The 24,346-nt window shown below is 44.1% G+C and overlaps 1 protein-coding gene across 1 annotated transcript in view; it reads left to right on the top strand.

Moving 5' to 3' along the window:
• The window catches only part of fancd2 (FA complementation group D2), a 41,560-nt gene that overhangs the window by 10,349 nt on the left and 6,865 nt on the right, over positions 1-24,346 (top strand). Inside the window, exons 14-43 of the mRNA XM_084063438.1 lie at positions 393-428; positions 589-735; positions 1,238-1,372; positions 2,061-2,192; positions 2,765-2,872; positions 3,272-3,381; positions 3,493-3,547; positions 4,131-4,250; positions 4,514-4,587; positions 7,842-7,985; positions 8,285-8,385; positions 8,503-8,618; positions 9,157-9,265; positions 10,141-10,242; positions 10,818-10,906; positions 10,992-11,153; positions 11,332-11,448; positions 12,071-12,199; positions 13,685-13,803; positions 13,921-14,031; positions 14,917-15,047; positions 15,485-15,584; positions 16,328-16,450; positions 18,024-18,117; positions 19,104-19,175; positions 19,761-19,799; positions 19,891-19,965; positions 20,049-20,123; positions 21,122-21,268; positions 21,710-21,802. Coding sequence (XP_083919564.1) covers positions 393-428; positions 589-735; positions 1,238-1,372; positions 2,061-2,192; positions 2,765-2,872; positions 3,272-3,381; positions 3,493-3,547; positions 4,131-4,250; positions 4,514-4,587; positions 7,842-7,985; positions 8,285-8,385; positions 8,503-8,618; positions 9,157-9,265; positions 10,141-10,242; positions 10,818-10,906; positions 10,992-11,153; positions 11,332-11,448; positions 12,071-12,199; positions 13,685-13,803; positions 13,921-14,031; positions 14,917-15,047; positions 15,485-15,584; positions 16,328-16,450; positions 18,024-18,117; positions 19,104-19,175; positions 19,761-19,799; positions 19,891-19,965; positions 20,049-20,123; positions 21,122-21,268; positions 21,710-21,802 — 3,165 coding nt within the window. The remainder of the gene's footprint in view (positions 1-392; positions 429-588; positions 736-1,237; positions 1,373-2,060; positions 2,193-2,764; positions 2,873-3,271; positions 3,382-3,492; positions 3,548-4,130; positions 4,251-4,513; positions 4,588-7,841; positions 7,986-8,284; positions 8,386-8,502; positions 8,619-9,156; positions 9,266-10,140; positions 10,243-10,817; positions 10,907-10,991; positions 11,154-11,331; positions 11,449-12,070; positions 12,200-13,684; positions 13,804-13,920; positions 14,032-14,916; positions 15,048-15,484; positions 15,585-16,327; positions 16,451-18,023; positions 18,118-19,103; positions 19,176-19,760; positions 19,800-19,890; positions 19,966-20,048; positions 20,124-21,121; positions 21,269-21,709; positions 21,803-24,346) is intronic.

The raw sequence follows: 24,346 nt of genomic DNA, 5'->3' as shown, positions 1-24,346 counted from the left end.
AGGAACTACCGCGCTAATAACAAAAGGAAACTCACGCTGATTTTAAGAGATTGTATGATTTGAAGAACGAAAAAAAACAGAAAAAGAAAACACAGCTCACGTTAACTAAAGCTCCACTGGCTAAGAGAAACGATCCACAGATCGTATAAAACAATTAAAAGAACGCTTTTTGAAACACTTCCGTCTTCCGGTGAAAACGAATGGAATTCTGGGTAACAGAGGATAAACGAACGGCCTGCAGTGACGGTAATGACCAGCAGAGGCTGCTAAAAGTCGTTTTTTGGAAATTTGCACAGAACAACTTTAAGTGATGAGTGAAAAGGCAGTGTTGCAGGTCTGATCCACTTCTAACATGTATTTCTTTTCTGCTCTTTTGTCGATGTGTTTTTCAGGCTATAGAGAATGTTGATGAAGCAGAGAATCATAAGGTAAACAAACGCTTCTGTTTCTGGATGGTATTTCACACAATGTTCATCTCCCATGTGGTTTTAGAGGCCGCAGTTTTTGTGTGTGTTTGTGGTGTGTGGGTGGGTGACATCCCTCTCTGTGTGGTCTTTCCACTCTTGTGTTTGTGCCCTGCGATGCCAGGTAATAGATCTGCTGGTGCTGTTCATCCTTCATTCTACCAACGCCAACCAAAGCCGGCGAGGAGCTGAGCGTCTGCTTAAGCTGAAAGTGAGGACGGGACAGATCCCGGAAGCTCTGCTACAGAAGACCTTTCGGGGATATGCTCAGGTGAGGCAATCTTTAGACACAACATACTTTATTAACCCATTAAGACCTGAGGCCAATTCTATGAAATGTCTTCCAAATCCTAGCAGTTTTCTGAAAAACTGTTGTTTCTATATCAGTGGTGCTCCAACTTTTTCATGTCAAGGACCACCCAAAATGATATGTATTCGGCCACGGACCCCCATCTCAAAATATTTTGTTCCAGGGACCCCCCCAGAAGCAAAGATTTGAGTTACAAATGTTCGCTTTGAAAAAATATCTATTCAAAGATTTGCTCAAATTTTCACGATTTGCCAAAAAATGCAGATCTACAAGCTCGTAGCGCGGCACTTGGTGCCGCGCTATGAGCTTGTTTATCTGCTATTTTTGAATAGCCAAAGACATCTAAAAATGACACAGATGCGTTCCCGGTCTTAATGGGTCAAATAACACCATGTGCTGCTTGCTATGCAGTCCCCTCTATTGACGAATGTGAAATGATTAGTTAATGTAATTGTAATTGCAGGTGATGCGAGGGTATTTCCCATCCATCCTGTCCCTGGCCCAGGTTTTGCTGCGCTCCCCAGACTCCTGTGTGGTGCCCTTTGGCGGACACATGTACAGACACTCGTTCACCGCCTTCGACACTTACTGCCAACAGGTGGGTGCTGAAAGTGTTCAAGTGTGCACAAGGATATGGTGCATGAACTCTTAATACATCTAACGCATACATGGGAAACTGGCGGCCTGGGGGCCACATGCGGCTTCCACCTTCACTTAATGCGGCCCCGCAGGTTAATATAGGAATACTGATATATTATTGATTATTTCAGCTGCTACTATTCCAAACATGCAAACATGACCCGCTTTAATTACTTTAGTCTATATTAGTAGCTTAATGACTAGTATAAAAATTCTATTGTCTTTTTTACGTCCAATGTATTTGTATTTAAGTTCATAAAGTTAACACAAGTATAACTAAATGCATTTGAAATGAAATAAAAATGTTACTTTTCAGGATTCTAATTAAAAAATATCAAAAATAGCAGATCTGCAAGCTCAAAACGCTTCGCAGTGCGACGCATTTTGATCTTGTAGATCTGCTATTTTTGCTACTTTTGTGTGACATAGAATGGCGACAGTACGGCGTTAATTCACGAAAAAAAGTTAAAATACGGACATAAGAGGTGTCTGCCCGACAGTGTATGCGATGTGGCCCTCTGGAGTGAGTGTGGAAATATAGTGTCCCTCTACATCATCAAAGTTGCATCACCCCTGATATTCTGACGCTATGTGGCAGCAGCATTCTCGACATGGTGGTGTCCTCTCTGTTTTGTCATGGTTGATAGGAGGTGGTGGGCTCTCTGGTCACCCACGTATGCAGTGGTGTGGGAGGGGAAGTGGACGTGGCTCTGGAGCTGCTTTGTGGCCTGGTGACAGAGAAACCCTCTGAAATGGCCCTGTATGCCGTCTTTGTTAAGGTGAGGAGATCTTAATCATATATAGACCCATAACCAGAGATACTGTACATAAAGTAGAATTACTGTATGTCCATATTTATGTGCCATTAACCTCCTCAGAGCTTGAAGCATAATTTAAGCTTCATTGCTTGCCTAGTTGTTCGCAGGGGTTGCTCACCATGGCAAAAAAAAAACTGATTTCCAAAAACAGCGTTTTCAGTGAACGACCCCATTTTGCATAAGCATAAGTTAGGCTTCAGCCCTTTCAAGGTTGTAAGTGCCTGTGCCTGTGTTAGTGTTGGTGTTTTTTAAGCTAACTGGACACAGATATGGGACGATAATCGTTATTACCGTGTATCGTGATAAAAGACCTGTAAAGAGTGCATTTGGTACGCTCTTATTTCACTCAAATCGATTCGCCAAAAATAGCAGATCTACAAGCTCACAACACGCTTGTAGATTGGCTATTTTTGGCGAACGTTCCCCCCCAGAATAGGGATGGTGGGGGTCGCGATAATATTGTTAATCGCAATACTCTTTGCCACTATAATCGTCATATCGTCATATCGTCCCATCCCCTATGTTGGACACAGGGAATCCTGGACTACATGGACAACCTGACTCCTCATCAGATCCGCAGGCTCTTCCACCTGCTCAGCGGCCTGGCGTTTGGACAGGAGCAGCAAGGCGCTCACATCCAGGTACTGTACCACACAGTCCGTCATACAACACTCACATTACCCACAGCTGTTGTTGTCAGTACCAGTGGTTCTCAAACTTTTTCGTGCCAAGGACACTCATTTGAAAATATGTTGCCAGGGACGCCCAGAAGCAAAGATTTGAGTTCAAAATGTTTACCTTTTACATAAAAAAAAAGAGATTTGCACGCATTTTTGAGATTTTTCAAAAATAGCAGATCTATATATATCTGCTATTTTTTAATAGCCAAAGTATAAGATATGGATAAAGTGGTTAAAATTATTGTGACGCTTTATTAACTGATTTTGCTGGACCCCACTTTGAGAACCAATGCATTATACACCAGAGTCCTTGCTATCGTTCCTCTGTTATTCTGTCTGATTGTTTGTTTCTGCTCTCAGGATGACATGCACATAGTGATCCGCAAACAGCTCTCGAGCACCGTGCCCAAGTACAAGCGTATTGGGATCATCGGCGCCGTCATGGTGGTGGGCAGCATGGGCGCCCTCAGGTAGGCTCTGTTTCATTCTCGTAACACCAGTCTTCCCAAAACGGTAACTTCTGTGCTCTTTTACTCTTGTCTCTGTTGCTTATTCTGTTCTCTCTTTCCTTGCCTGCCTAGGCCAAAAGTGGAGAATTCACAAGAGGAACTATTACCACCGGAGACATACAGACAGGTGAATGTACCATTAGTATATCAATGTTGTAGAAGAGACCAAGTTAATAACAAGAAGCAGCAGATATTTACAGTGGTACCAATATGGGTATATCCTCTCTGTCTAAATACAGAGATTCATACTGTTTTTGATTATTCTGAATGTTTACCCAGCAGTTGTCAAAAACATGACTTTTTACTTTATGGAACATTCGCATTTTGTGTGAAATAGAAAATGGCACTAGTTTACATGAGGCATCACTAAACCAATAAAATGTTATTCCCCCAATTTTCTGTCGATTGACTAATCGATGTATGTATGAATAGTTTCACCGCTAGTGTTCCTATACATCTATTGTTGCCCATGTAGGTGACCGCCTTGTTGGAGCTCTATGTTATCTATTGTTGTCCATGTAGGTGACAGCCTTGTTGGAGCTCTATGTTATCTATTGTTGTCCATGTAGGTGACCGCCTTGTTGGAGCTCTATGTTATCTATTGTTGTCCACGTAGGTGACAGCCTTGTTGGAGCTCTATGTTATCTATTGTTGTCCATGTAGGTGACAGCCTTGTTGGAGCTCTATGTTATCTATTGTTGTCCATGTAGGTGACAGCCTTGTTGGAGCTGGTGAAATCGTGCAGCGAAAGCTCTCCTGAGGCTGCTGCTCTGTACTATGATGAGATGGCAAACCTGGTCCTCAACTGTAACCTGGACTCTACCGTGCAGGTGTGTTTGAGAAACTTCAATTTTATAATGGAAGACAACAGGGCTTGGATCAAGCTGAAATCTTGCCCGAATTTGAGAGTCATACATCATAGATATGTCATAGATTACTGGACGTCACAGGCTGGCTGCATGAAGTCTGAGATCCACATGATTACATTTTCGATTCATAACATCCTGTATCCCATATCAGTTTGCACACTTACAGCGGGCAGCTGCTGCATGATTAAACACTTTATCCCTGTTTTCTTCCCCCTGGCCAACAGGATTGGATAGGGAAGAGTGTCCTGGATGTCTTCCAGGAGGATTTCGTGGTGGATCTTGGCCCAGAGATCAGCAGGTTTGTTATGAACTACTGACTAAATGCAGCATGAATCGACAATAATGTTATGTCCCAAAATGCGCACCTGGTGGTTTAGATCAGGGGTTTTTAACTGGTGGTCCATGAGTGCATGTAGTCCCTGACCATGCATTTAGTAATGTAGGAAAGTGAAGACTAGTTGAGAAACAGCGCACTAAATGACCTGGTGACCTATGATGACGCTTCAGTGTTGTTAGTTACTGGGAAGTCGGAGGTTAAGAAATTCCACAGAAAAGGGAGTTAGAATCTCAAGAAGGGAAAGTGTACCGGATTGACTGGTTGAGTCATCATTCAGTGTCTCCGCCAGGCCGAAGGCATGGTGGAGAGTATGTTTTCACTTTGTCCGTCCGTGTGTGTGTCCGTCCAGCTTTGTCCGTCCGTGTGTGTGTCCGTCCAGCTCCATACATGGCCACATGGTCTGTGAACACCTAACATTGGTCAAGCTTCACGTGACATCACAATATGTAATATAAATAGGTAAGACAGAATTAATCAGGAACAGTTTTACCACCTCGCCTGGCGGAGACCTGTGCTCCGAGGAGCACATTTTCTAGTTTGTTTTGTTTTTACATTTTTATCCCACAATTTTTGTAACCCATTTTTCACCCAGTGCCTAAGCTGTAATCCTGGCTGCTACTCTCCCTCTCTGCCTTATGTTTTTATGTTTCTTTTTCATCTGCATTTTTTCCTTATAGCCATCATCTTTCTCTTCATCATCTTTCTCTTAATCATCATGTCATAATATTCTTATATTATGCTTGGACCCCGTTGTTTATTTATTGCCAGACCCAGAGGGTCGGCCTACATGAGGCTTTGTCCCTATTTCGTCCATATATGGGGATAAATGTCGGTCCATCTTTTGTCCCACTTTCGTCCATACGTACATGGGCATAGAAGGGACCTCGCATGACGTGACTTCGCATGACACTCACGCGAAGTCCGGCCATTCAGATTTCAACCACTAGGGGACTGGCAGTACCAGGTCTCCTGGTTCCCTTGTTTATTCATGCATTTGTTTATTTTTGTTGTCTCCGCCAGGAGACTATGTTTTCACTCCCCCCCCCCCCCCCCCTCGGACAAGCTAACATTGGTCAAGCCTCACGTGACACGTGACAATGCGTTGAAAGAGTGTGCTCTGATTGGCTAGTGAGACGCATGACGTATCAGCGGCCTATAAATAGATGTGTCACTTTGAAAGAGTCTTAGCCTCTTTCAAAGTGAGGTAAGACAGGAGTAATCACGAAATGGCTGAGAAATGGCGGAGTAACACTTAAGACAGGATTAATCAAGTAACACTTAAGACAGGATTAATCAGTAACAGTACTGGCGGAGACCTGTGCTCCGAGGAGCACATTTTCTAGTTTTATTTATTGTCTCCGCCAGGCCGAAGGAATGGTGGAGAGTATGTTTTCACTTTGTCCATCCGTGTGTGTGTGTGTCCGTCCGTCCGTCCGTCCAGCTCGATACATGGGCACATAGTCTGTGAACACCTAACATTGATCAAACTTCACGTGACATCACAATATGTAATATAAATAGGTAAGACAGAATTAATCAGGAACAGTTTTACCACCTCGCCTGGCTCCGAGGAGCACATTTTCTTGTTTATAGTGGGATCACCGTTTTATCTTTTTTTGTTGGCAGTCATGACAGTCAGTTCCCACCTGATGTCATGTGTGAGTTCAGACTGCTCCACGCCGTACTGAATAACTGCTAGCTTGCATAGTGTCTTCAGCGTTGGACTTAAATCTAAGATATACAGGTCAGGTGTGTTGTATCCTCCAAAGAGGATGATACGATTTCCCACCTTACAACAATCCATGCAAGATATCCTACACAGGGCTTTCCCTTTGGGCTCGATCTTCCTCCATGAGCAGGTCTGTGGATTGAATGTCCACACATCATTGAAGGGCTGTTTTGAGTTGTTGTATCCACCCAATATGTACAGCTCTCCATTGTAGGTAAAGGCTGAATGACCCCAGCGTCCTTCTGGAAGAAGCTGCGCAGAAGGCGTGTTCAGCCAGCAGTTTGTCTCTGTGTCAAACACTCTGATGTTGTTGTCGTGGTCCGGATAGCCTCCAAATACAAACATCTTTGTCCCAATGATGGTGGCAGAGTGTACTGAAACAGGTGGTGGAGTGCCTGTGGTGTTAATTAAAGACCAGACCATTGTGGTGGTGTCCAACTTGTAGATGTCATTAGTGCGTCCAGTCAGCTGGGTGTATCCTCCATAGATATACATGACCTTCTTCAAGACACAGGCTGAGTGGTGGAACCTCTCCTCTGGAACAGTACCAGAAATATTAGGTTTGGACCATCTGTGGTTGTCAACATCAAATGAATAAAGCACGTTGCACCAAGGATATCCCCCCCAGATGTAGACAATGTCTTCTACCAGAACAGCTGTGTGGCCCCAGCGCACACAGGGAACCTCAAGGTCATGTTCTCCTCTTCCATCTGTCCATGGGGGCCACTTCCTCCATCGTAAAGACACTGAGTTGAAAATGTGGACTTCAATCTGACCACTGTTGTTCTCGTATCCTTCAAATGAGTACAGCTTGTGTCCGAGTACCACAGCGGCTGGGTAGGAGTGCCTATGTCCTCCTTTCAGATGTACTGTCCAGTAAAACATTTCACACACCAGCACCACTTTGTGAATCAGTGCAACTAATTTACAGAAGAGGTGGTTAGAAGGTAAGGCAATTTGTTTCCAGAAGTTGCTGAATGGTGTTGTGTTGGAAAATACAATAACGACATTTAAAAGGACAATTACATCTGATGTAACGTCACGTCAGCACTATGACATCATTTTGATGACATCTGGGATCTCCATATATGGGCACAAAAGGGACACAGACAGACATGCAGCCGTTATATTAATTTTTAAATTTGTTTATTTGTTTATTTATTGTCTCCGCCAGGCCGAAAGGCATGGCGAGAGAGTATGTTTTGCACCCCGTCCGTCCGTCCGTCTGTCTGTCTGTCCGTCCGTCTGTCCGTCCGTCTGTGGACAGCTAATCTCTGGCACCATTGGCTTCATCGTAGCGAAACTGTACACACACACTCCCTGGATGCCAATTCAGAACCTCTGCCCCACATTTTTCACATGGGCCTGTTATAGCGCCACCAGGAGGCCGCTTTTTGCACAACACATGTTTTGACAGTACTCCTACAGATTTTGACCAAACATTGCCTGTCCTTGTGATGACTTTACTTGTGTCTGTGTCACACAGCTCCTCGCCCCTCCCAGCCTGTGTGCTTTACAACCTGGATGATGATGAGAGTCAGGGAGGCATCGCCATCAACCTCCTGCCTGTTCTGGCTGATGATGTTCAGAAGAAAGCAGAATCCTGGAGTCAGAACGACAAAGCACATAAGTCAGTCGCCACACTGTCCCTCATAATCACCCTATTTTATACATTGGCGTTCGACGTTGTCATGCGAAAATAGCCGATCAACAGGCGCGAAAATCTCCCAAAAATAGGTGGCGGTGGTATGAAAATGCTTAATGCTGTTATAAGGAGTGAACACAAAATATATAATCATTGGCATACTTTGCTTTGTTCATGAGGCAGTTGTGGTACTTGTGATGAAAACAACAACTCATGTAACTAAATAGATTGTATTAATATAGGGTGATGTGGTGGATTGTGTGGTAATTGTTTGTGTCTTGTAGGCGGGTGTCTCCTCTTTGTCTGTCTCCGTTTTTCCGGCTGCTGAGGCTGTGTGAGGAGAAACGACACCAGGGAGACCTGGAGGAAATCGATGCCTTGCTAGGTGAGGAAGAGAGAGAGAGAGTTACAAACTAACTACTGAGTCTGATTGTGATACCAGTTTGTTGTCATTGGTACAGCTATGAAGTCATTTGCTTTCGTGTGTGTATGTGCATCACAGGCTGCCCCCTGGTGTTGACAAATATGGACGTAATAGAGAAAGTGGAGAGCCTGTCCAAAGCAGAGAGAGAGTTCCTCTGCATGTTGCTCTTTCACACCATCAACTGGTTCAGAGAGGTAATTGCATTATTTTGCGTCAACAATTTGAACTGTTATACAGTCTGCCCATTGCATGTTATAGAGCACCGAAGTCTGACGTAATTTACACATCCTAGGTTTGTCTACCTGGTTTGCGGTTTTCCACCCCCATTCTGAATCCCCATAGACGTATTTAATATCGCGTCAAATAAGAACTGTGTTCCAAAAATAAACAAATGACCCTGGTGGTTTTACTCTTATGGATATGAAGCATCAACTGACGGTGAGAAAACGATAATGTTACTTCCGCCAAATTAGTTAAATTTTCGCCAGAAACAGACTGTATCAAATATAACTGACTATCATAAACGATACAGAACCTCCTCCTTGACAATATCGCAGAGACAGTTTGTTTATTTTTGGACCACAATTCTTATATGAGACGATTCTAAGATGACCCAATGTTATTCTCCATAGAGAAATTACTTTACGAACCTGGGGATGAACGAGTGACGTCAGGACTTCTGTACTCTATTTCAGTGTAAATACATTATGTGTTTTGTGTGTGTTTATGTAGGTTATAAATGCCTTCTGCGGGCAAAAAGAGACGGAGATGAAGGTCAAAGTGATGACTCGCCTACAGAACATCACCTACCTCCAGACTCTGTTAGAGAAAGCTTTGGCAGGTATGTCTCTAAAGCGGTGGTTCTCAAACCTTTTCATGTCAACGACCCCCAAAATGATATATATTTGGCCGCGTACCCCATGTCAAAATATTTTGTGCCAGGGACCGCCCACAAGCAAAGATTTGAGTTACAAATGTTTGCTTTAAAGGGAAACTTCACCGATTTTCAACCTATCTTCATATAATTGGTCCTCACTAATACTCATGATAAAATGGTACAATTTTTTTCTACTCGGTCTGTGTCTCAGAGGAGGGCTTTGGACAGTTCAGAAACATGTCACCAGTGACATCATCAATGAGGAATCCAAGCTAATAGAAACTGCAGGCTTTCTATTCCTGGAAAGTTGCAATGCAATAAAAGAAGCCATTTCTCTCGTGTTAATAAAAATCTAAATAAAAAATGTGAAATCTTGTTGGAAAAAAAAATCATGCCTAACGATGATGTCACTGGTGACAGGTTTTTGGACTGTCCACAGCCCTCCTATGAGACAGACCAAGTAGAAAAAAATGGTACCATTTTATCATGAGTATTAGTGAGGACCAATTATATGAAGATAGGTTGAAAATCGGTGAAGTTTCCCTAATTGAAGATTTGCCCAAATTGTCACGATTTTTCAAAAATAGCAGATCTAGCTTGTAGATCTGCTATTTTTGAATAGCCAAAGTATAAAAGGTTAAAGTGGTTAAAATTGTTGTGATGCTATATTAACACATTTAGTTGGGGAACCCCCCAAGGACCCCTGGGGGTCCCCAGACCCCACTTGAACCAACGCTCTAAAGCAGTCCCCAGTCTGAAGTTGTGGACCGGGGGGATGTTGAAATAATTAATTTACCCTGATGACATGATGTACCGTCTATGATACATTTGCGTTCCAGTGACACCTGGCTTCATTCCGCCTCTCGCTAACTTCGATGGAGAAAGCACAGAAGTAGTCCCTGTCCCCGGCTCAACTGCTCCTCAGAGTAAGGCCAAGAAAGGTAAATCAGGTTCATTCAACTCACCAGTTCATTTAGTCGACTAAAATGTATTTTGGCGGTGCCTTGATGGCGTCGTAATGGCTGATTTTACACTTTGGTTGCACGCTGAAAATAGCCGATCTACAAGCGCACAACGCGTCGCAGCGCGACGCGTTGTGAGCTTGTAGATCTGCTATTTTCAGAGCACAACACCCGAGCGCAACTAAACATAAAATGACTTGTCCCTCCCTAACATTTTAGTCTAGTTTTTATTTGTTGACGAAATTGTCAATACATTTAGTCTTAATTTTAGTCATCGTAGCGTATCGTAGTTTTTATTTTGTTTTTATTTAGTTTTCGTCAGTGAATACATTTAGTCGACTGACATTTTTCGTCATAGTTTTAGTCGACGAAATCAACACTGAACTCACTTGTCAACCTAATGCTGCCTTGTAGACTAGAACACCTCTGCACATTTCTTGGGCATATTATGGTCATCTGGTGATGTTCATGGAACGCTGAGAATGAGGAAATAAATGGGACAAATTGTGTGTTTCTCTCTCCCCGTGGCTCTCGTCTTTTCCTGTGTGGCACAGGAAACAAGAGGAAAGCACCTGCTAAGAACTCTCCAGGAAACGGCTCTCAGATGGAGGAAGGAACTGAGGCCTCTGAGGAATGCCTGCAGGTAAACCTAGTTATCCTTTTTTAATTTATTGTTCTTAATGCTCATTAAACGTGCTGCTAAATCTGTGCTCGTTCTGCTCCTGCAGGAGCCTCCAGAGAAGGAGAAGGAAAAGGAGAAGGAGGCCCGGCATGGGGTCAGCCTGGCGGGCTACCGGCCTTTCTTCAGAGAGCTGGACGTGGAGGTGCTCAGCGTGCTGCAGTGTGGCCTGCTCTGCCGCTCACTGCTGGACAGCCAGCATAACACCAACGTAAGGCCACAGACAGGAGTGTAGATGTTAAACTCATGGCAAACCATGCCGATTTAGAATAACTAATTACTATTAATCCCATGGCCATGGATCTTCCCTGCCTCATGCTCCACATGTAACAAACATATTGTACAAGGAGTCTCGGTATCTCATGTAACTTTGCTTTGGCGCCGTTCAGGCTCGAGAGGAAGTTCTGCTGGGTCCTGGTGAGCTGGTCTTCCTGCTGGAGGACATGCTTCGCAAAATGGAGTTCAGTCTGACGGCCGCGCCCGCCAAGAGAGCCCCTTTCTTCAAGGTACAAGATACGAGCCTCCTAGTGCAAACAGTGGAAGGCCAAACAGGCTCGTTTGGTCATTAACCCATTAAAACAGGGAACGCATCTGTGTAACCACTTTAACCATTATTTTATATGAGCTTGTAGATCTGCTATTTTTGAAAAATCTTGAAAATGTGAGCAAATCTTTGAATATACATATTTTTACTCAAATCTTTGCTTCTCAGGGGTCCCTGGAACAACATATTTTGAGATGGGGGTCCGCGGCCAAATACATATAATTTAACATGAAAAAGTTTGACAACCACTGATTATAGCAGCTTTTTCCCCAAATAAATGTTAGGATTTGGAAGACATTTGTAGAATCCCCCAGAAGCAAACATTTGAGTTAAAAATATTCGCTTTGAAAATATATATATTCAACGATTTGCACAAAATGTCATGATTTTTCACAAAATAGCAGATCCACAAGCTCATAGCGCGGCACTCGGTGCCGCGCTGTGAGCTTGTATATCTGCTATTTTTGAACAGCCAAATAAATCAAAAATGTACACTTCTTTCCCGGTCTAAAAGGGTTAAGCCTAATTGTTTTCCCTCATGGCTTTACTGTGAGCTGATGAGATCATGACGTTGCCTTGTGCAGGGGAAGACGGACAAGAGCGTGGGGTTCTCCCATCTCCAGCAGAAGAGCTCCAAGGAGATCGCCTCCTGCTGTGTCCAGCTGCTGCCCACCCTCTGTTCACACCTGGAGAACTGCCACAACCACTTCCAGGTATAATACCCACTGTCAAACCGCTGAGGATGCTGGGTCTTTTTCATCCACTGCCAATGTATGCAACTAGAGGTGCGGGTCGCTACGCGACCCTTCCGTCTAGTCGCTGGCGCGAGGCTCTCGTGTAGTAGGCTGTAGACATTTTCGACACGCAAACCAAAAGCGAGAGCAAACTGAGAGACGGACACATTTCACCCGTTCATCTATCTATCTATTGACACAGGCTCTTGCAGGACCAGAATGTGCGGCACAGATTGATGAAGCAGCCCGCTCAGCCCAGCGAGACGGCGTTCGCAGCATTCAACCCTCCCAAAGAGTCAGACAGACAGTATTTGGATGGGGGGCGGGGTTGCCGGGGTTGCCATGTCCAGGAGTTGTAAGCGTGAAGTGGCGTGTAATTGGTTAGGGAAAGTGCGTCCACGCATGCGCAGTGCACAGCGCGGACACTGGTCGTTGCGTACAAACATTCTCGCGCATGACTGTAGATTCAAATTGTAAGATAGATGAATTGAATAATTGCGGAAGGCGCTCGGGTGGCGCTCAGATATCGTATACCTCCGAAGGCAACATACATGCTGGTGTGTGAAATGCCTTCTAATTGTTAGGAAGCAAATGCAACAACTATCCGTGCTCGGGTTTTGTCCTGTGTGCTGGGGGAAAATACATGAAGACAAGAAAAGAGTAGAGTTTTCAGTGTACACATACAGGCAGCCTGGACAATGAGTAACAGAAATACATTGTCTGACCGGGCTTGTATTAAATCTGATCATGCATCCACGATTGGAAAATAAGCCACTATTAAGCAATGTGAGAGATTTCAGAGAAAGCAGCAGAAATAATAGAACGGCTTAAAGGACCCCCTCGAGAATGACATGCTGCAATCTCAAGATGCTATTCTCTCAATAAATTCTGACAGAGAAGACTAGGTAGTGGAAATGGAATAGTACGAGTTATGAGACATAATGTAGCATCATACCTTGTGTTTTGAAAAGCTACTCCAATGGCGAAAGTACGGTAGCGCTCTTCTGTGATGTCCAGCAGACATCATAGGCAGGGGCGTAACTACCGTCACGCAGACAACGCGGTTGCGTTGGGGCCCATGACGTTAGGGGCACTTCCCCACCCAGAGAAAAAAATAAAAAAATAAAAATGAAGATATCAAAAAAATAATTATGAATTAAAAAATAAACCTGGGTGTGCCCCTTAACATTGTTACAAAACCGTTGTTTATGTACCTGAAATCCGTCACAAACCCGCAAAAAAAGTATCAGATACCACTAAATAACCACTAAATAACCGCAAAATTTCCGTTCATGAGGGCACGCTGTGACCACCTCGCGTCGGGGCACGCTGTTGCCTCGTTACGCGACTGATCATAGGGGTCTAAAAGTAGCATGCGACCTGTATTGTGTACTAAAAGTAGATAGGTGTCACAGTCGTTTTTTTTTGTATGTAACTTGTATTCATTCTGCTTTCATGATACAGGCCCTGCTCTCTAACAACGATGGAGTGGTGGACGGCCCGTGTACGGACGTCCAGGAGCATCAGCTACTGTCCTCAGCCTACCGGCTCCTCCTGCAGATCCTGAACACCACCTTCAGCTGGTGAGTCTGTCCTATCAGATATTACAACTACTGACTCTCCAGAGCATTGTTGTTGTATGCATGTAAATGTGCATATAGTGTATTTATTAATGTTGTCTGACTGTCTGTCTGTCTCAGGTCTGGGTTTTCCCAGCCAGGCCAGAGGAGCTTATTGAAGAGTGCTCTGGGAGTGTTGTCTGCACGACTTAAAGAAGTCGGGGCTGAGCGGACCCTGGAGCAACTTATAAAGTGAGTGATGAAGGTTTAAAGTCGGACGATAGCATGTACTGGTGTTACAATCATTGATTCCAGTTATGTTAAGCAACATGAATGCAATTAATAATGCATTAATACTATATATCAATTCGCCATCAACAATACATCAGTGCTATATGTGTTTTTTTTAGACTAGTAAAGAGATTTTGGACCAAAGGAACTTTTTTTTAAATTGTATAGCGCAAGCAACTGTTGAGTTTTGGAAATGTAATTACAGAACTGAAAAAAAGGATGATAGCAATTATAAAACAACAAAAAATAAAATATCAAAAGAGTCCCTATATACCGGTAACAACATTTTTCATTTAGCTGTTTGCATGGATTAAAGTTCTCAGTCACCAAGACTGGAGATTTCAGTCATTTGGATTCCATATGAAGCCAGCATGTCTCCTATGGAAGCATGTTGCGCAGCAAAAATAGCCGATCTACAAGCTCTCAATGCGTCTGCGACGCATTGAGAGCTTGTAGAAAGGCTATTTTCGGTTATTTTAAGATTAGAGCATTTGAAGTGGTCAAACTAGCAATATGTTCGGAAGCATCTTCCATAATATCTTAATCGTCTCGGATATTTCATATAAAAGCAAAGGTTAAAGCCTGAATCTGTGATATCTTCACATGGTTGGCAGTATGTAGAACAGCAGGAACAATATTACTAAAGTAGCCTAATCTTACATATTGTTTTCATTGTTTAGGAATCGGCGCTAGTGTGTGTGGGGCATCCTTTCACACTGTTTCACAAATCGCACATTAGGACATTTTCAGTCGTGAGATTTAATGTTGCTTTAATCCATGTGTTTGCTCGCACATCCCTGCTGTTTCATTATTATTGCAGTAATGGACTTGTTTCTGCTTTTTCAGGGACAGCTTTCAGTACCTGCTGAACTTCCGTAGCACCGTGCCCAGTCTGAGCACGGCGCTGTGTCTCTCTCGCCTCCTCTCCACCGTGGCAGAGAGAGGAGGGACCCCCACCGCCTTCAGAGAGCAGACCGGTCAGCATCATCACACCACCTGCTATTACCTTCATCTTAATCATTGGTTCTCAAAGTGGGGTCCGGGGGGCGGGTTCCAGGGGGTCCCCAGCAAAATGTGTTATAATATAGCATCACCAAACTTTTAACCACCTTTTATACTTTGGCTATTCAAAAATAGCAGATATAGATCTGCTTGTAGATCTGATATTTTTGAAAAATCGTAAAAAACAATTGAATATATATATATTTTTAAATCGAACATTTGTAATTCAAATCTTTGCTTCTGGGGGTCCGTGGAACAAAATATTTTGAGATGTGGGTCCGCGGCCAAATACATATCATTTTGTGGGTCCTTGACATGAAAACGTTTGAGAACCACTGATCTAAATCCACTCATCTAAGCTGCTCACAGATGGACTGTTAATTTAGCGTGATTGATTTTTCGTTCTTCGTAGCGTCCCTGGCACGCCGTTTCCTGGGCCAAGAGTGGGTGACCGCCAGCGGGGAGAGAGAGCGAGGAAACAAATATAACGAGGGCCTTACGACGCTGCTCAGGTGTGTTTCTGTATCGTTATCAGAAGATACCCACTGACGTTACCACTACCTGACATTGTCCACAAAAGTTGTCGAATAATGTGGTGAATAAATACAGGATTTTCAACTCAAACAATATAACACCTGAAGAACATCAAGAGGTGGAAAGAAACAAAGACAAATGCTACATAGCACAAATAGAAGTTGTGTTCAAGGGGGTTTTATAAGTTCGTAAAAATATGAATGATTTGAATGATTTTATATATTTTAAGGCCAATCCATAATGCAAATACTTGCAGCCATTATCCCCAAATGGCACCAGTCTGCAACTGGTCAGTCCAGACTGCTAAAGCGGTCAGTAAAACGGTTTTGTTGCAAGGAGTTGCGTTGGTGTGGAGTCTGGACTAGCCTTTAGTGTCATGCCACCTAGTGGCCCATCCCTCATATGACACCTTTTCAGGAGACACGTGCAATACTCCAAAGTACATGTTTTAGTACATATTCCTACATCAACAAACTTTCACTCTGTTTAAAAAGGTTAAAGGCTGATTTGTGATGTAGAACAGTAGCTCACCAACTGATTTATGTTAGATTAACTCTCAGGAAAGTTACTGAATGAATTATGCGAGGGCCTGGTAAACCATGAATATCATTTTTGACCATCAACATGACAGCTGTGACCTGTAAACACAGATCTGCTGAAGATGTCAAATGCATTGCCTTAGTGTCTGACCTCCTCTTATCTCCTCCTATCTGTCTTCCAGTATCTACCTGGAGCACACTGACGATGTCCTGAAGGCTGTGGAGGAGATAGCAGGAGAGGGCATCCCCGAGCTCCTCGATGCAGCTAAAGACGACGGCTCCAAAACCTGGCCCACTCTCAGCAGGTACAGAACCTCTATCACCCTATTTATCCTCAGTTACCTGGGGAGCCAAGCGGGACCTGAACCCATTAAGACCTGAGTTAGTTCAGAACTACTGATTCTAGAATGAGTTAGAATCAGTAGTTCTCAGTAGACCCCCAAAATGATATGTATTTGGCCGCGGACCCCCCCATCTGAAAATGATTTGTGTCAAAATGATTCACATTATTTCAAACACTTTCAAGGTTTTTCAAAAAAATTAAAAAATAGCAGATGTAGTATACAAGCTCACTGCGTAGCACGAAGTGACACGCTGTGCACGTGCATGTGCATGCTTGTAGATCTGCTATTTTTGAGAACCACTGTTCAAGACCACTGTTCTAAATGTTTTATATATATATAGCTAAAATCTAAAATGACACAGATGCTTTTCCGGTTTTAATGGATTAAGAGACCGCTGGTCCAAGCTATGGTGACTATCGTCACTGTTGGGCAGAAACCTTGTATCTAACATTTCTTTTTGTGTTTTTTATTTCTTATTTTATTCATCGTTTGACAGTATCATGCTCAAGTAGCTAGCAGATCTACAAGCTCGACTATTTTAGTTATTTTTGGAGGATTTGGAAAACCTTTGCCTATAATGACATGACCAAAATAGGGACGCCACTTTGAAAGGGGTTAAGTCCATTTCCTGACAAGTAAAAAGAATAACATACACGGTTTCCACCCGATATCCAACTTCACCTGAACCGGTTGGTCAAAGATGTGTTCCGTCATGCACTCTCGCTTTAATACTTGTTTATGAAGACTGCTATGGAGCAAAGAAAACAGACACTACTTGTGTTTATGTTCCATGAGGCTGTGTCCTAGCCTGGTAAACCCTCCCTCCAGAAATCTCAATTGTATTTTATTCACTCCTGGAATCAAATGGAAATGAGATTTCCGGAGGGAGGGTTTACCAGGCTAGCTGTGTCCACCGCAGACTTATAAAAAATTTGCTGACACCGTTCTGTCATTGACTCATTCACTGCAATTCACTAAATGGCCCAAAAAGCCCACACTACCAGGATTTTGCGATTTTCTTACCTTTTCAAGTAGTCACAGAATATTTATCTCCAGTATGATTTATCCCCTGATGGTTGCTAATCCCGGAGGGGTTCACTGTGCTTCCGTGAAAAAAAGAAAATGTCATCGCAATTCCCGTTCGCTTGTTATAGCCAGTTGAAAATAGCATGTTTCGCTTGAAAATACATAGTAAAACACAGGAGCAGTGATTGGAGCAGTTAATCTTTGGATCGCGATATCTCCTGGTTCTTTGTGAAAAACAGGGGGAAAAAATAAAAATAATAACATATATATTATTATTAAAAGACGTCAAAATATGTCATTGGCGGTGTGGGACCACTAAAAACAGCCGACAAAAGACGTCATTGGCAGGGAATGAGTACATTTCAGAGGAAAAGGCAGGGCTTCCAGCGTTCATGACCCAAAATGAGAACCTGACCTCTTTTTAGGCCTTAAGCCTGACCTGTTTTTATGTAGAATAAGACTTTCAGTTCAGTTTTTTGTACTTTCACTTTCTCCTCTCTTTCATCAGGCTGACGTTCGTGGTGTTCTATAAAGGCATGATGGCAGAGCTGGAGAAGGCTGTGAGGAAGATTCCTGCTTGTAAGAACAGTGATAGCACTGAGGTAAACCACAAGTGGAAAAAATTAATTTTGTGTACCTAAAATCATCTATATTGGAAACTAGAAAATGTGCTCAGTAGAGCACAGAGTCAGACCATAAAGTGTTGCAATACCATTAACACTGCCACGTCCCTTTTGGGGAAAAGGTTCAATAGCGTATATATATATTTGTTTTTTTCATTTGTGTAAACAAAATTTCATCATGGTTAAAATACTTAGCTGTATATAGCATGTTTTATTTGTTAATTTACTATCTGTGAAAAGTGTAGGATAACATAATTCTCATTTGAAGAAACTGGCAAGTCGACGGCTCCAAGTCGAGACTGATGAAGCCCCTTTCTGAGATATTCCAAAAAACAGAAGTGGGCAAAGCCCTGGGTATCGGCCAGCGAGTTGTCAGCTTTGAACCAAGGTCCCCTTTAGAGACATTAGCAAAGAGGAAGTGGGCATGGCCTGTGTGTTGGACTGAAAAGTGGCCGGATCAGAGCCAATTCCGATGACACCCCTTTTTTATTAAAAAAAACATGCTTAAGCTGCCGTGGCCCTGGCAGTCGAACACCATTCAGTAACGTTTAATAACTTCCTCTGAGCCCCATGACAAACATTTCATCAAACATTCGTGGTGTTATTTGAATCCTAGAGATAGGTGCCTTTTTGTGATAGACCTCACCAACTTTAATAAACAAGTTAATACGATTTTCCTTGGCCCTTGACCAAACCTTTCCACCACTTTCTGTACCAATGCTTTCATAACATTTATGTGATATTCTAGTCAGATAGACTGGGGGGCGAAGGCATTACCTCCTGGTGGAAGTAATGAAACGGTGGCATGGCATTTCTGAATGCAATGTGAAAGCCTCTTTCCAGTTGTAATTTCAATACAGTTAAGCTTACCTACTCCCTGCATTTCATTTACTCACGATATGCGATTGCGTGTGTGCATGCATGCGTGTGTGTTATTTCTGATATATTTTCTTTACTTCTTCCAGGCCCAGAGTGAGAAGTTACTGACATGGAACCTGGCCGTCAGAGACTTTCACCTCCTGGTCAATCTAATTCAGGTGGGTTAGGTCACAGTGGTCTGCAGGATGTTATGTTGGAGAGTGTGTGTGTGTGTGTGTCCTTTTACAACAGTGGTTCTCAACCAGTGGTCCGGGGACCACCAGTGGTCCTTGAGGAGGTTCCAGGTGGTCCCCAGCTAGATGATTGGTAACCAAATGGACCCTTATACTGTAGATCTTTTAACTCTTGAGAGCGTAAAATGAAACCAAATGGACCCTTACCATTTGGTTTCATTTTACGCTCTCAAGAGTTAAATTATTGTTAAACATTTGCATTACTTAATTTACAAGAAGTCTAAACAATTAGAGAATTTAGATTTTTTTTAATTTTGATCAACGTTTGCCTGTTATCACTCCTATGGCACCAACATCAATACAGCATGGAATTGTGGACAAAATCTTATTCAACGACAACAAAATATTGTAGGTTTTGGGTCTGATAGTCTAAATCTCATCAAATGGTGGTCCATGGCTCAAATGCCGAATCAATAATGGACCTTGATATGAAAAGGGTTGAAAACCACTGCTTTACAACGCCGTAGTATGTGTCCCACTAAAGATCTCTGTCGTCTGTTCTTCATACAGGTGTTTGACTCTAGGCCAGTACTCAATGCGTGTCTTAAGGTGAGTAAACCTCTGGTAGAAGCAGATCTCAACGTTCAGCAGCAGCTGCTATCGACTCCATACTAACTGTTTCTAATGTTGTTTCTGCTAGTATGGTCGTCTTTTCCTGGAGTCTTTCCTGAAGCTTGGGATGCCACTGCTGGACTATTGTTTCAAAAGGCACAAGGTACAAACCAAGTTATCTGCGTTCACATTAGCCCAAGTAGTGTTACCATAGCGCTACATAACTCTTTGTAATGCGTGTCTCAGGAGGATGTCCAGAGTCTGCTGAAGACCATTCAACTCAGCACCAGGAAGCTCCATCACATGTGTGGATACTCAAAGGTAGCTATGTGAGGATGTTCAAGATATAGCTACAACTAGGCCTGTCACAGTTATTACATAATCATCTAATCAGAATTATTTGAGACAATCGCAGATCAGCTATTTCCGCAAATATTTTAGTTGTTGAAAGTATACAATTATTAAATGTGTCATTCATTTCTTTATATATTTAAGTTATGTCATATCTACCCTATGCAATGTTTGATTACGAAGGCAAACAGAAATGTTTTTTTTTATTCATGTATGTTCCAATGATCAAAACACAATTAAATTGTTACCGTAATCGCAATTATTTTCATGAGAATTAATCATCACCTAAAAATGTGTAATCGTGACAGGCAGCCCTAGCTACAGCAATACACGTATGGATATGGACACTAGTTAGTTATCGCATGTATTGACGCAAGGTAAACTATTACATGTAGCACATGGTAGCTATCGCATGTATTATCACTATAAGGTCGCTATCACATTTGTGGACAAGACATGGAGCACTACTTCTTATTTCAGTTAAATGAAGTATACTATGCATATAATGACCTTAAAGTGGCACTATGTAATTTTTTTTTAAATGAATAAAATGTAATTTTGTCCGTTAATACAATATAACTTATACAATTGGGGTGGTTGTATTTAGTCTCGCTGCTCTTATATTGAGACATTTAGATCGTGTCAAAGGTCATGTCTCACCTAGACACAGGATCTGACACAAATTCTGACCTCATGGTCAAGATACAATTTATTAATTAAATGTAATGTAATCACGCCCCTTCATAATAATTAATTAAATTATAATTAATTTTAGATACAAGATACAATTTATCCCCTGAGCAAGCAGGCAGGCTCTATCAGCTCAATGGTAAAAAAAGAAAAAGAAAAATGCAGCACATGCGCAGGAAACCGGGTTCAAATCCACGGTAGAAGAGGAAAGTTACATAGTGCAGCTTTTATGTGATAAGCTGTCCTAACTAAAGCTCTGGTTGATGTTGTTTGTTCAGATCAGTCAGGACATGATCCTGACCAACCATGTGCCGGCCCTGAAGAAGAGTTTAGAGGTGTTTGTTTACCGAGTCAAAGCCATGCTGACTCTTAATAACTGTCAGGATGCATTCTGGATGGGCAACCTGAAGAACCGGGACCTGAAGGTATGCTTTCTTTCTACTGATGGGAGTGTATGTGTGTGTGTGTGTGTGCGCAGTGCATTATAAAACAGTACTTCTAACATTTACAAAAATGATGGGTCGCACTCAGAATGGCAAGAGTGAGTTAACTTTATTATTGGAGATTCTAATGGAGATTTTTGTCGCATTCCTAAGCCAATAATTGTATGACCGGTGGTCAACTACTGGATACATTAGCATCTTTCCACCGGTAATCAAATTATTGTCTCAGGAATGCGACAAAAACAAATAAATCTCCATGAATTCAATGCTTCATGGGGTGTGTAATTGAAAATGCGTCATTTTTTGGGTGAACTACTCCTTTAATAAAGCATCTGCTAATTGCTTAAAAAGTAAATTGTGTGCATGAGACCATGGCCTGCATTGGGTTTACTTGCCTAATATGTTATTGCCTCTATGTTGCAGGGTGAAGAGATTCTTTCTCAGCGGCCAGAGGGAAGTGATGAAGAGGAGCAGGAGGAAGGCGCTGAGAACCCGCAGCAACCATCTGAGGATGAGGTACTTTATTCATGTCATTAACCCATTAAGACCAGGAAAGCATCTGGTCACTTTAGAACCACTTTAACCATTATTTTATACTTTGGGCTATTCAACCATAGCAGATCTACAAGCTGCGCTATGAGCTTGTAGATCTAGAGGTTACGTAGGTAACCCCGGTTCTTTTAGTTTAGGAGTGAGACACTCCCTATGGGAAACAGCGCCATCTGGCGATGCAACAGAGCTACACAATACGCTCCCGGGGCCCATCTATTGGGCTAGAGGGTATGTCACGCGACCGGCCATCCCCTCCCCTCAGCGGGAGGGCATAAGAGGCCCCGGTCGTGACGTCAACTTCCTCTTCCACACAGGTCCTCTGTTCGCTGTGGCGAAACAAAGGGGTGTTTGGGGAGTGTCTCACTCCTAAACTAAAAGAACCGGGGTTACCTACGTAACCTCTAGTTCTTTGTCGTTTTGTCGTGAGACACTCCCTATGGGATCTATAAACCCCCCGGAAGCGTTAAAAACATTGTATCCCCAGAAAAACCGCACGTCCCCAACTGGCTCAGGGACCCGCACACGGCGGGCCCCTGCCTCAGGGACGCCCAGGCCCACCGGGCCTGGACACGGCACAAGGGATGATATAAAAGAAACCCTGACAGACCGAAGTCTTCCCCATTCAGCTAATAGAAGACAAGGCACGTCACCTACTAACTTCCTAAAAAGGGAACAGGGCCCCCCTGCTCCCGAGGACCAACAGATTGTTAGCCCCACGGGATCACATCAGGGGGAGAAAGGCACCTCAAGTAGATGAGGCTGCCACGCCAAGGACTGCGTGCGCCACCGAGGAAGCCGCCATGTCCAGGCTGTAGAAAGCTGCAAATGTCGAAGGAGACGACCAGTTAGCAGCCGTGCAAAACTCCTGGACCGAAGCCTCTCTAGAGCGGGCCCAGGACGCAGCCAATCCCCTAGTCGAGTGCGCCCTCAGTCCAACAGGTACTGGGGCCCCACTACTAGTATAGGCGAGCCGTACGGCCTCACCTATCCACCTGGAAAGCGTCGGCTTGGCCATCGCCTTCCGCTGGTCACCCCGGCCGTAGGAGACAAACAATCGTGTTTGCGACCTACCAGGCGCCGTCACCTGACAGTAGAGCCTCAAAGCCCTCACTGGACAGAGACAATGTGACCGCTCATCCTCCGCCGAAGCGAAAGGAGGTGGATGAAACGCAACCAATCCGACCGGAGCCGGTGCAACCACCCCGGTCTTGGTAACGAACGCCAAGCTTGGTGTCAGCAGAACCCGTCTGCTATCCCCAAAGCATCTCAAGCACTCCGAACTCACCGAGAGTGCATGCAGGTCACTGACCCTCTTGGCCGTAGCCAGGGCCACCAAAAAGACTGTGTTCAGACTCAACACCTTGAGCCTCACAGTCTCGAGGGGTTCAAAAGAGGGGGGAAGGCAGAGTGCATTCAGCACCACCGCCAGATCCCAGGCCGGAAACAGAGGCCTGTTACCCGGCCTGGTCCGTCTGGCCCCGCCCAAGAACCGCCATACCAGGTGACGATCGCCAACCGTCCCGCCTTCGAAACCTTCGTGGCAGACGGAGATTCAACCTGCTCTGCAGGAAAATCAGAATGCTATGAACTGGCGCCCGAAAAGCCACCACCGCCGGTGACTGTTCCTGGCACCATGACACAAAAATATTCCATTTTATGTCATAAGCAGCCTGAGTGGATCCGGCCCTAGCCCCCTGAATAGTAGCTATCACATCAGGGGGCAGGCCACAAGCATCTAGATTGGCCCTCTCACGGGCCAGACCCACAGGTCTAGGTCCCGGGGGCTGGGGTGGTTGATCTCGGTCCCCACCTGCGTCAACAGGTCCGTTATCGGAGGGAGGGACCAGGGCTCGGCGTAGAGCAGAGGAGTTATCTCCGACCTCCACACGCCCCAACCCGGAGCAACCAGCAGTACGGTCAGGCCCTGGAGCCTGACTCTCTCCAACGTTGGGCGGATCAGCTCCAGCGGCGGGAATGCATATAGCAGTTCCCTCGGCCACCTGTGAGCCATTGCGTCCAGCCCCAACGAAAAGTCCGCTGCCTTCACCGAGAAAAAGCGAGAGCACTTCGCGTTCTCTGTTGAGGCAAACAAATCGACCTGTGGTCGGTCGAACCTGGTCCAAATCAGGTTCGCTATTCTCGGTTAAGTGACCAATCCGAGTACCAAGGTCTTCCCCCGGACAGCAGATCCGCTCCGCCGTTCTGGGGACCTGGGACGTGGACCGCACAGCCTGACAGTAGGCGCGGGTCGCACCACACCGCCAGCTTACGGGCCAGGCCGTCCAACACACAGGAGCCTAAGCCTCCCTGCCTGTTGACGGAGCTCACGGTTGTAGTGTTGCCCGTCCCGACCAGGACATGACAACCGCTGACGCGCACCTCAAAGTGAATCCATGCAAGTGGAGACACCAGACCTTGTCGAGGGTCCACAGTAGGCGGGATCCTGAGAGCCTGCATCCACCTCTGAAAGGTCCCAAAATAGCCTACTTAGGCAGGTCAGGTGTATGG

This window comes from Gymnoscopelus microlampas, assembly GCF_963454915.1.
Source record: "Gymnoscopelus microlampas genome assembly, chromosome: 7".
Lineage (NCBI taxonomy): Eukaryota > Metazoa > Chordata > Actinopteri > Myctophiformes > Myctophidae > Gymnoscopelus > Gymnoscopelus microlampas.
Note: the sequence above shows the minus strand (reverse complement) of the source record. Positions and strands in the feature narration are given on the sequence as shown.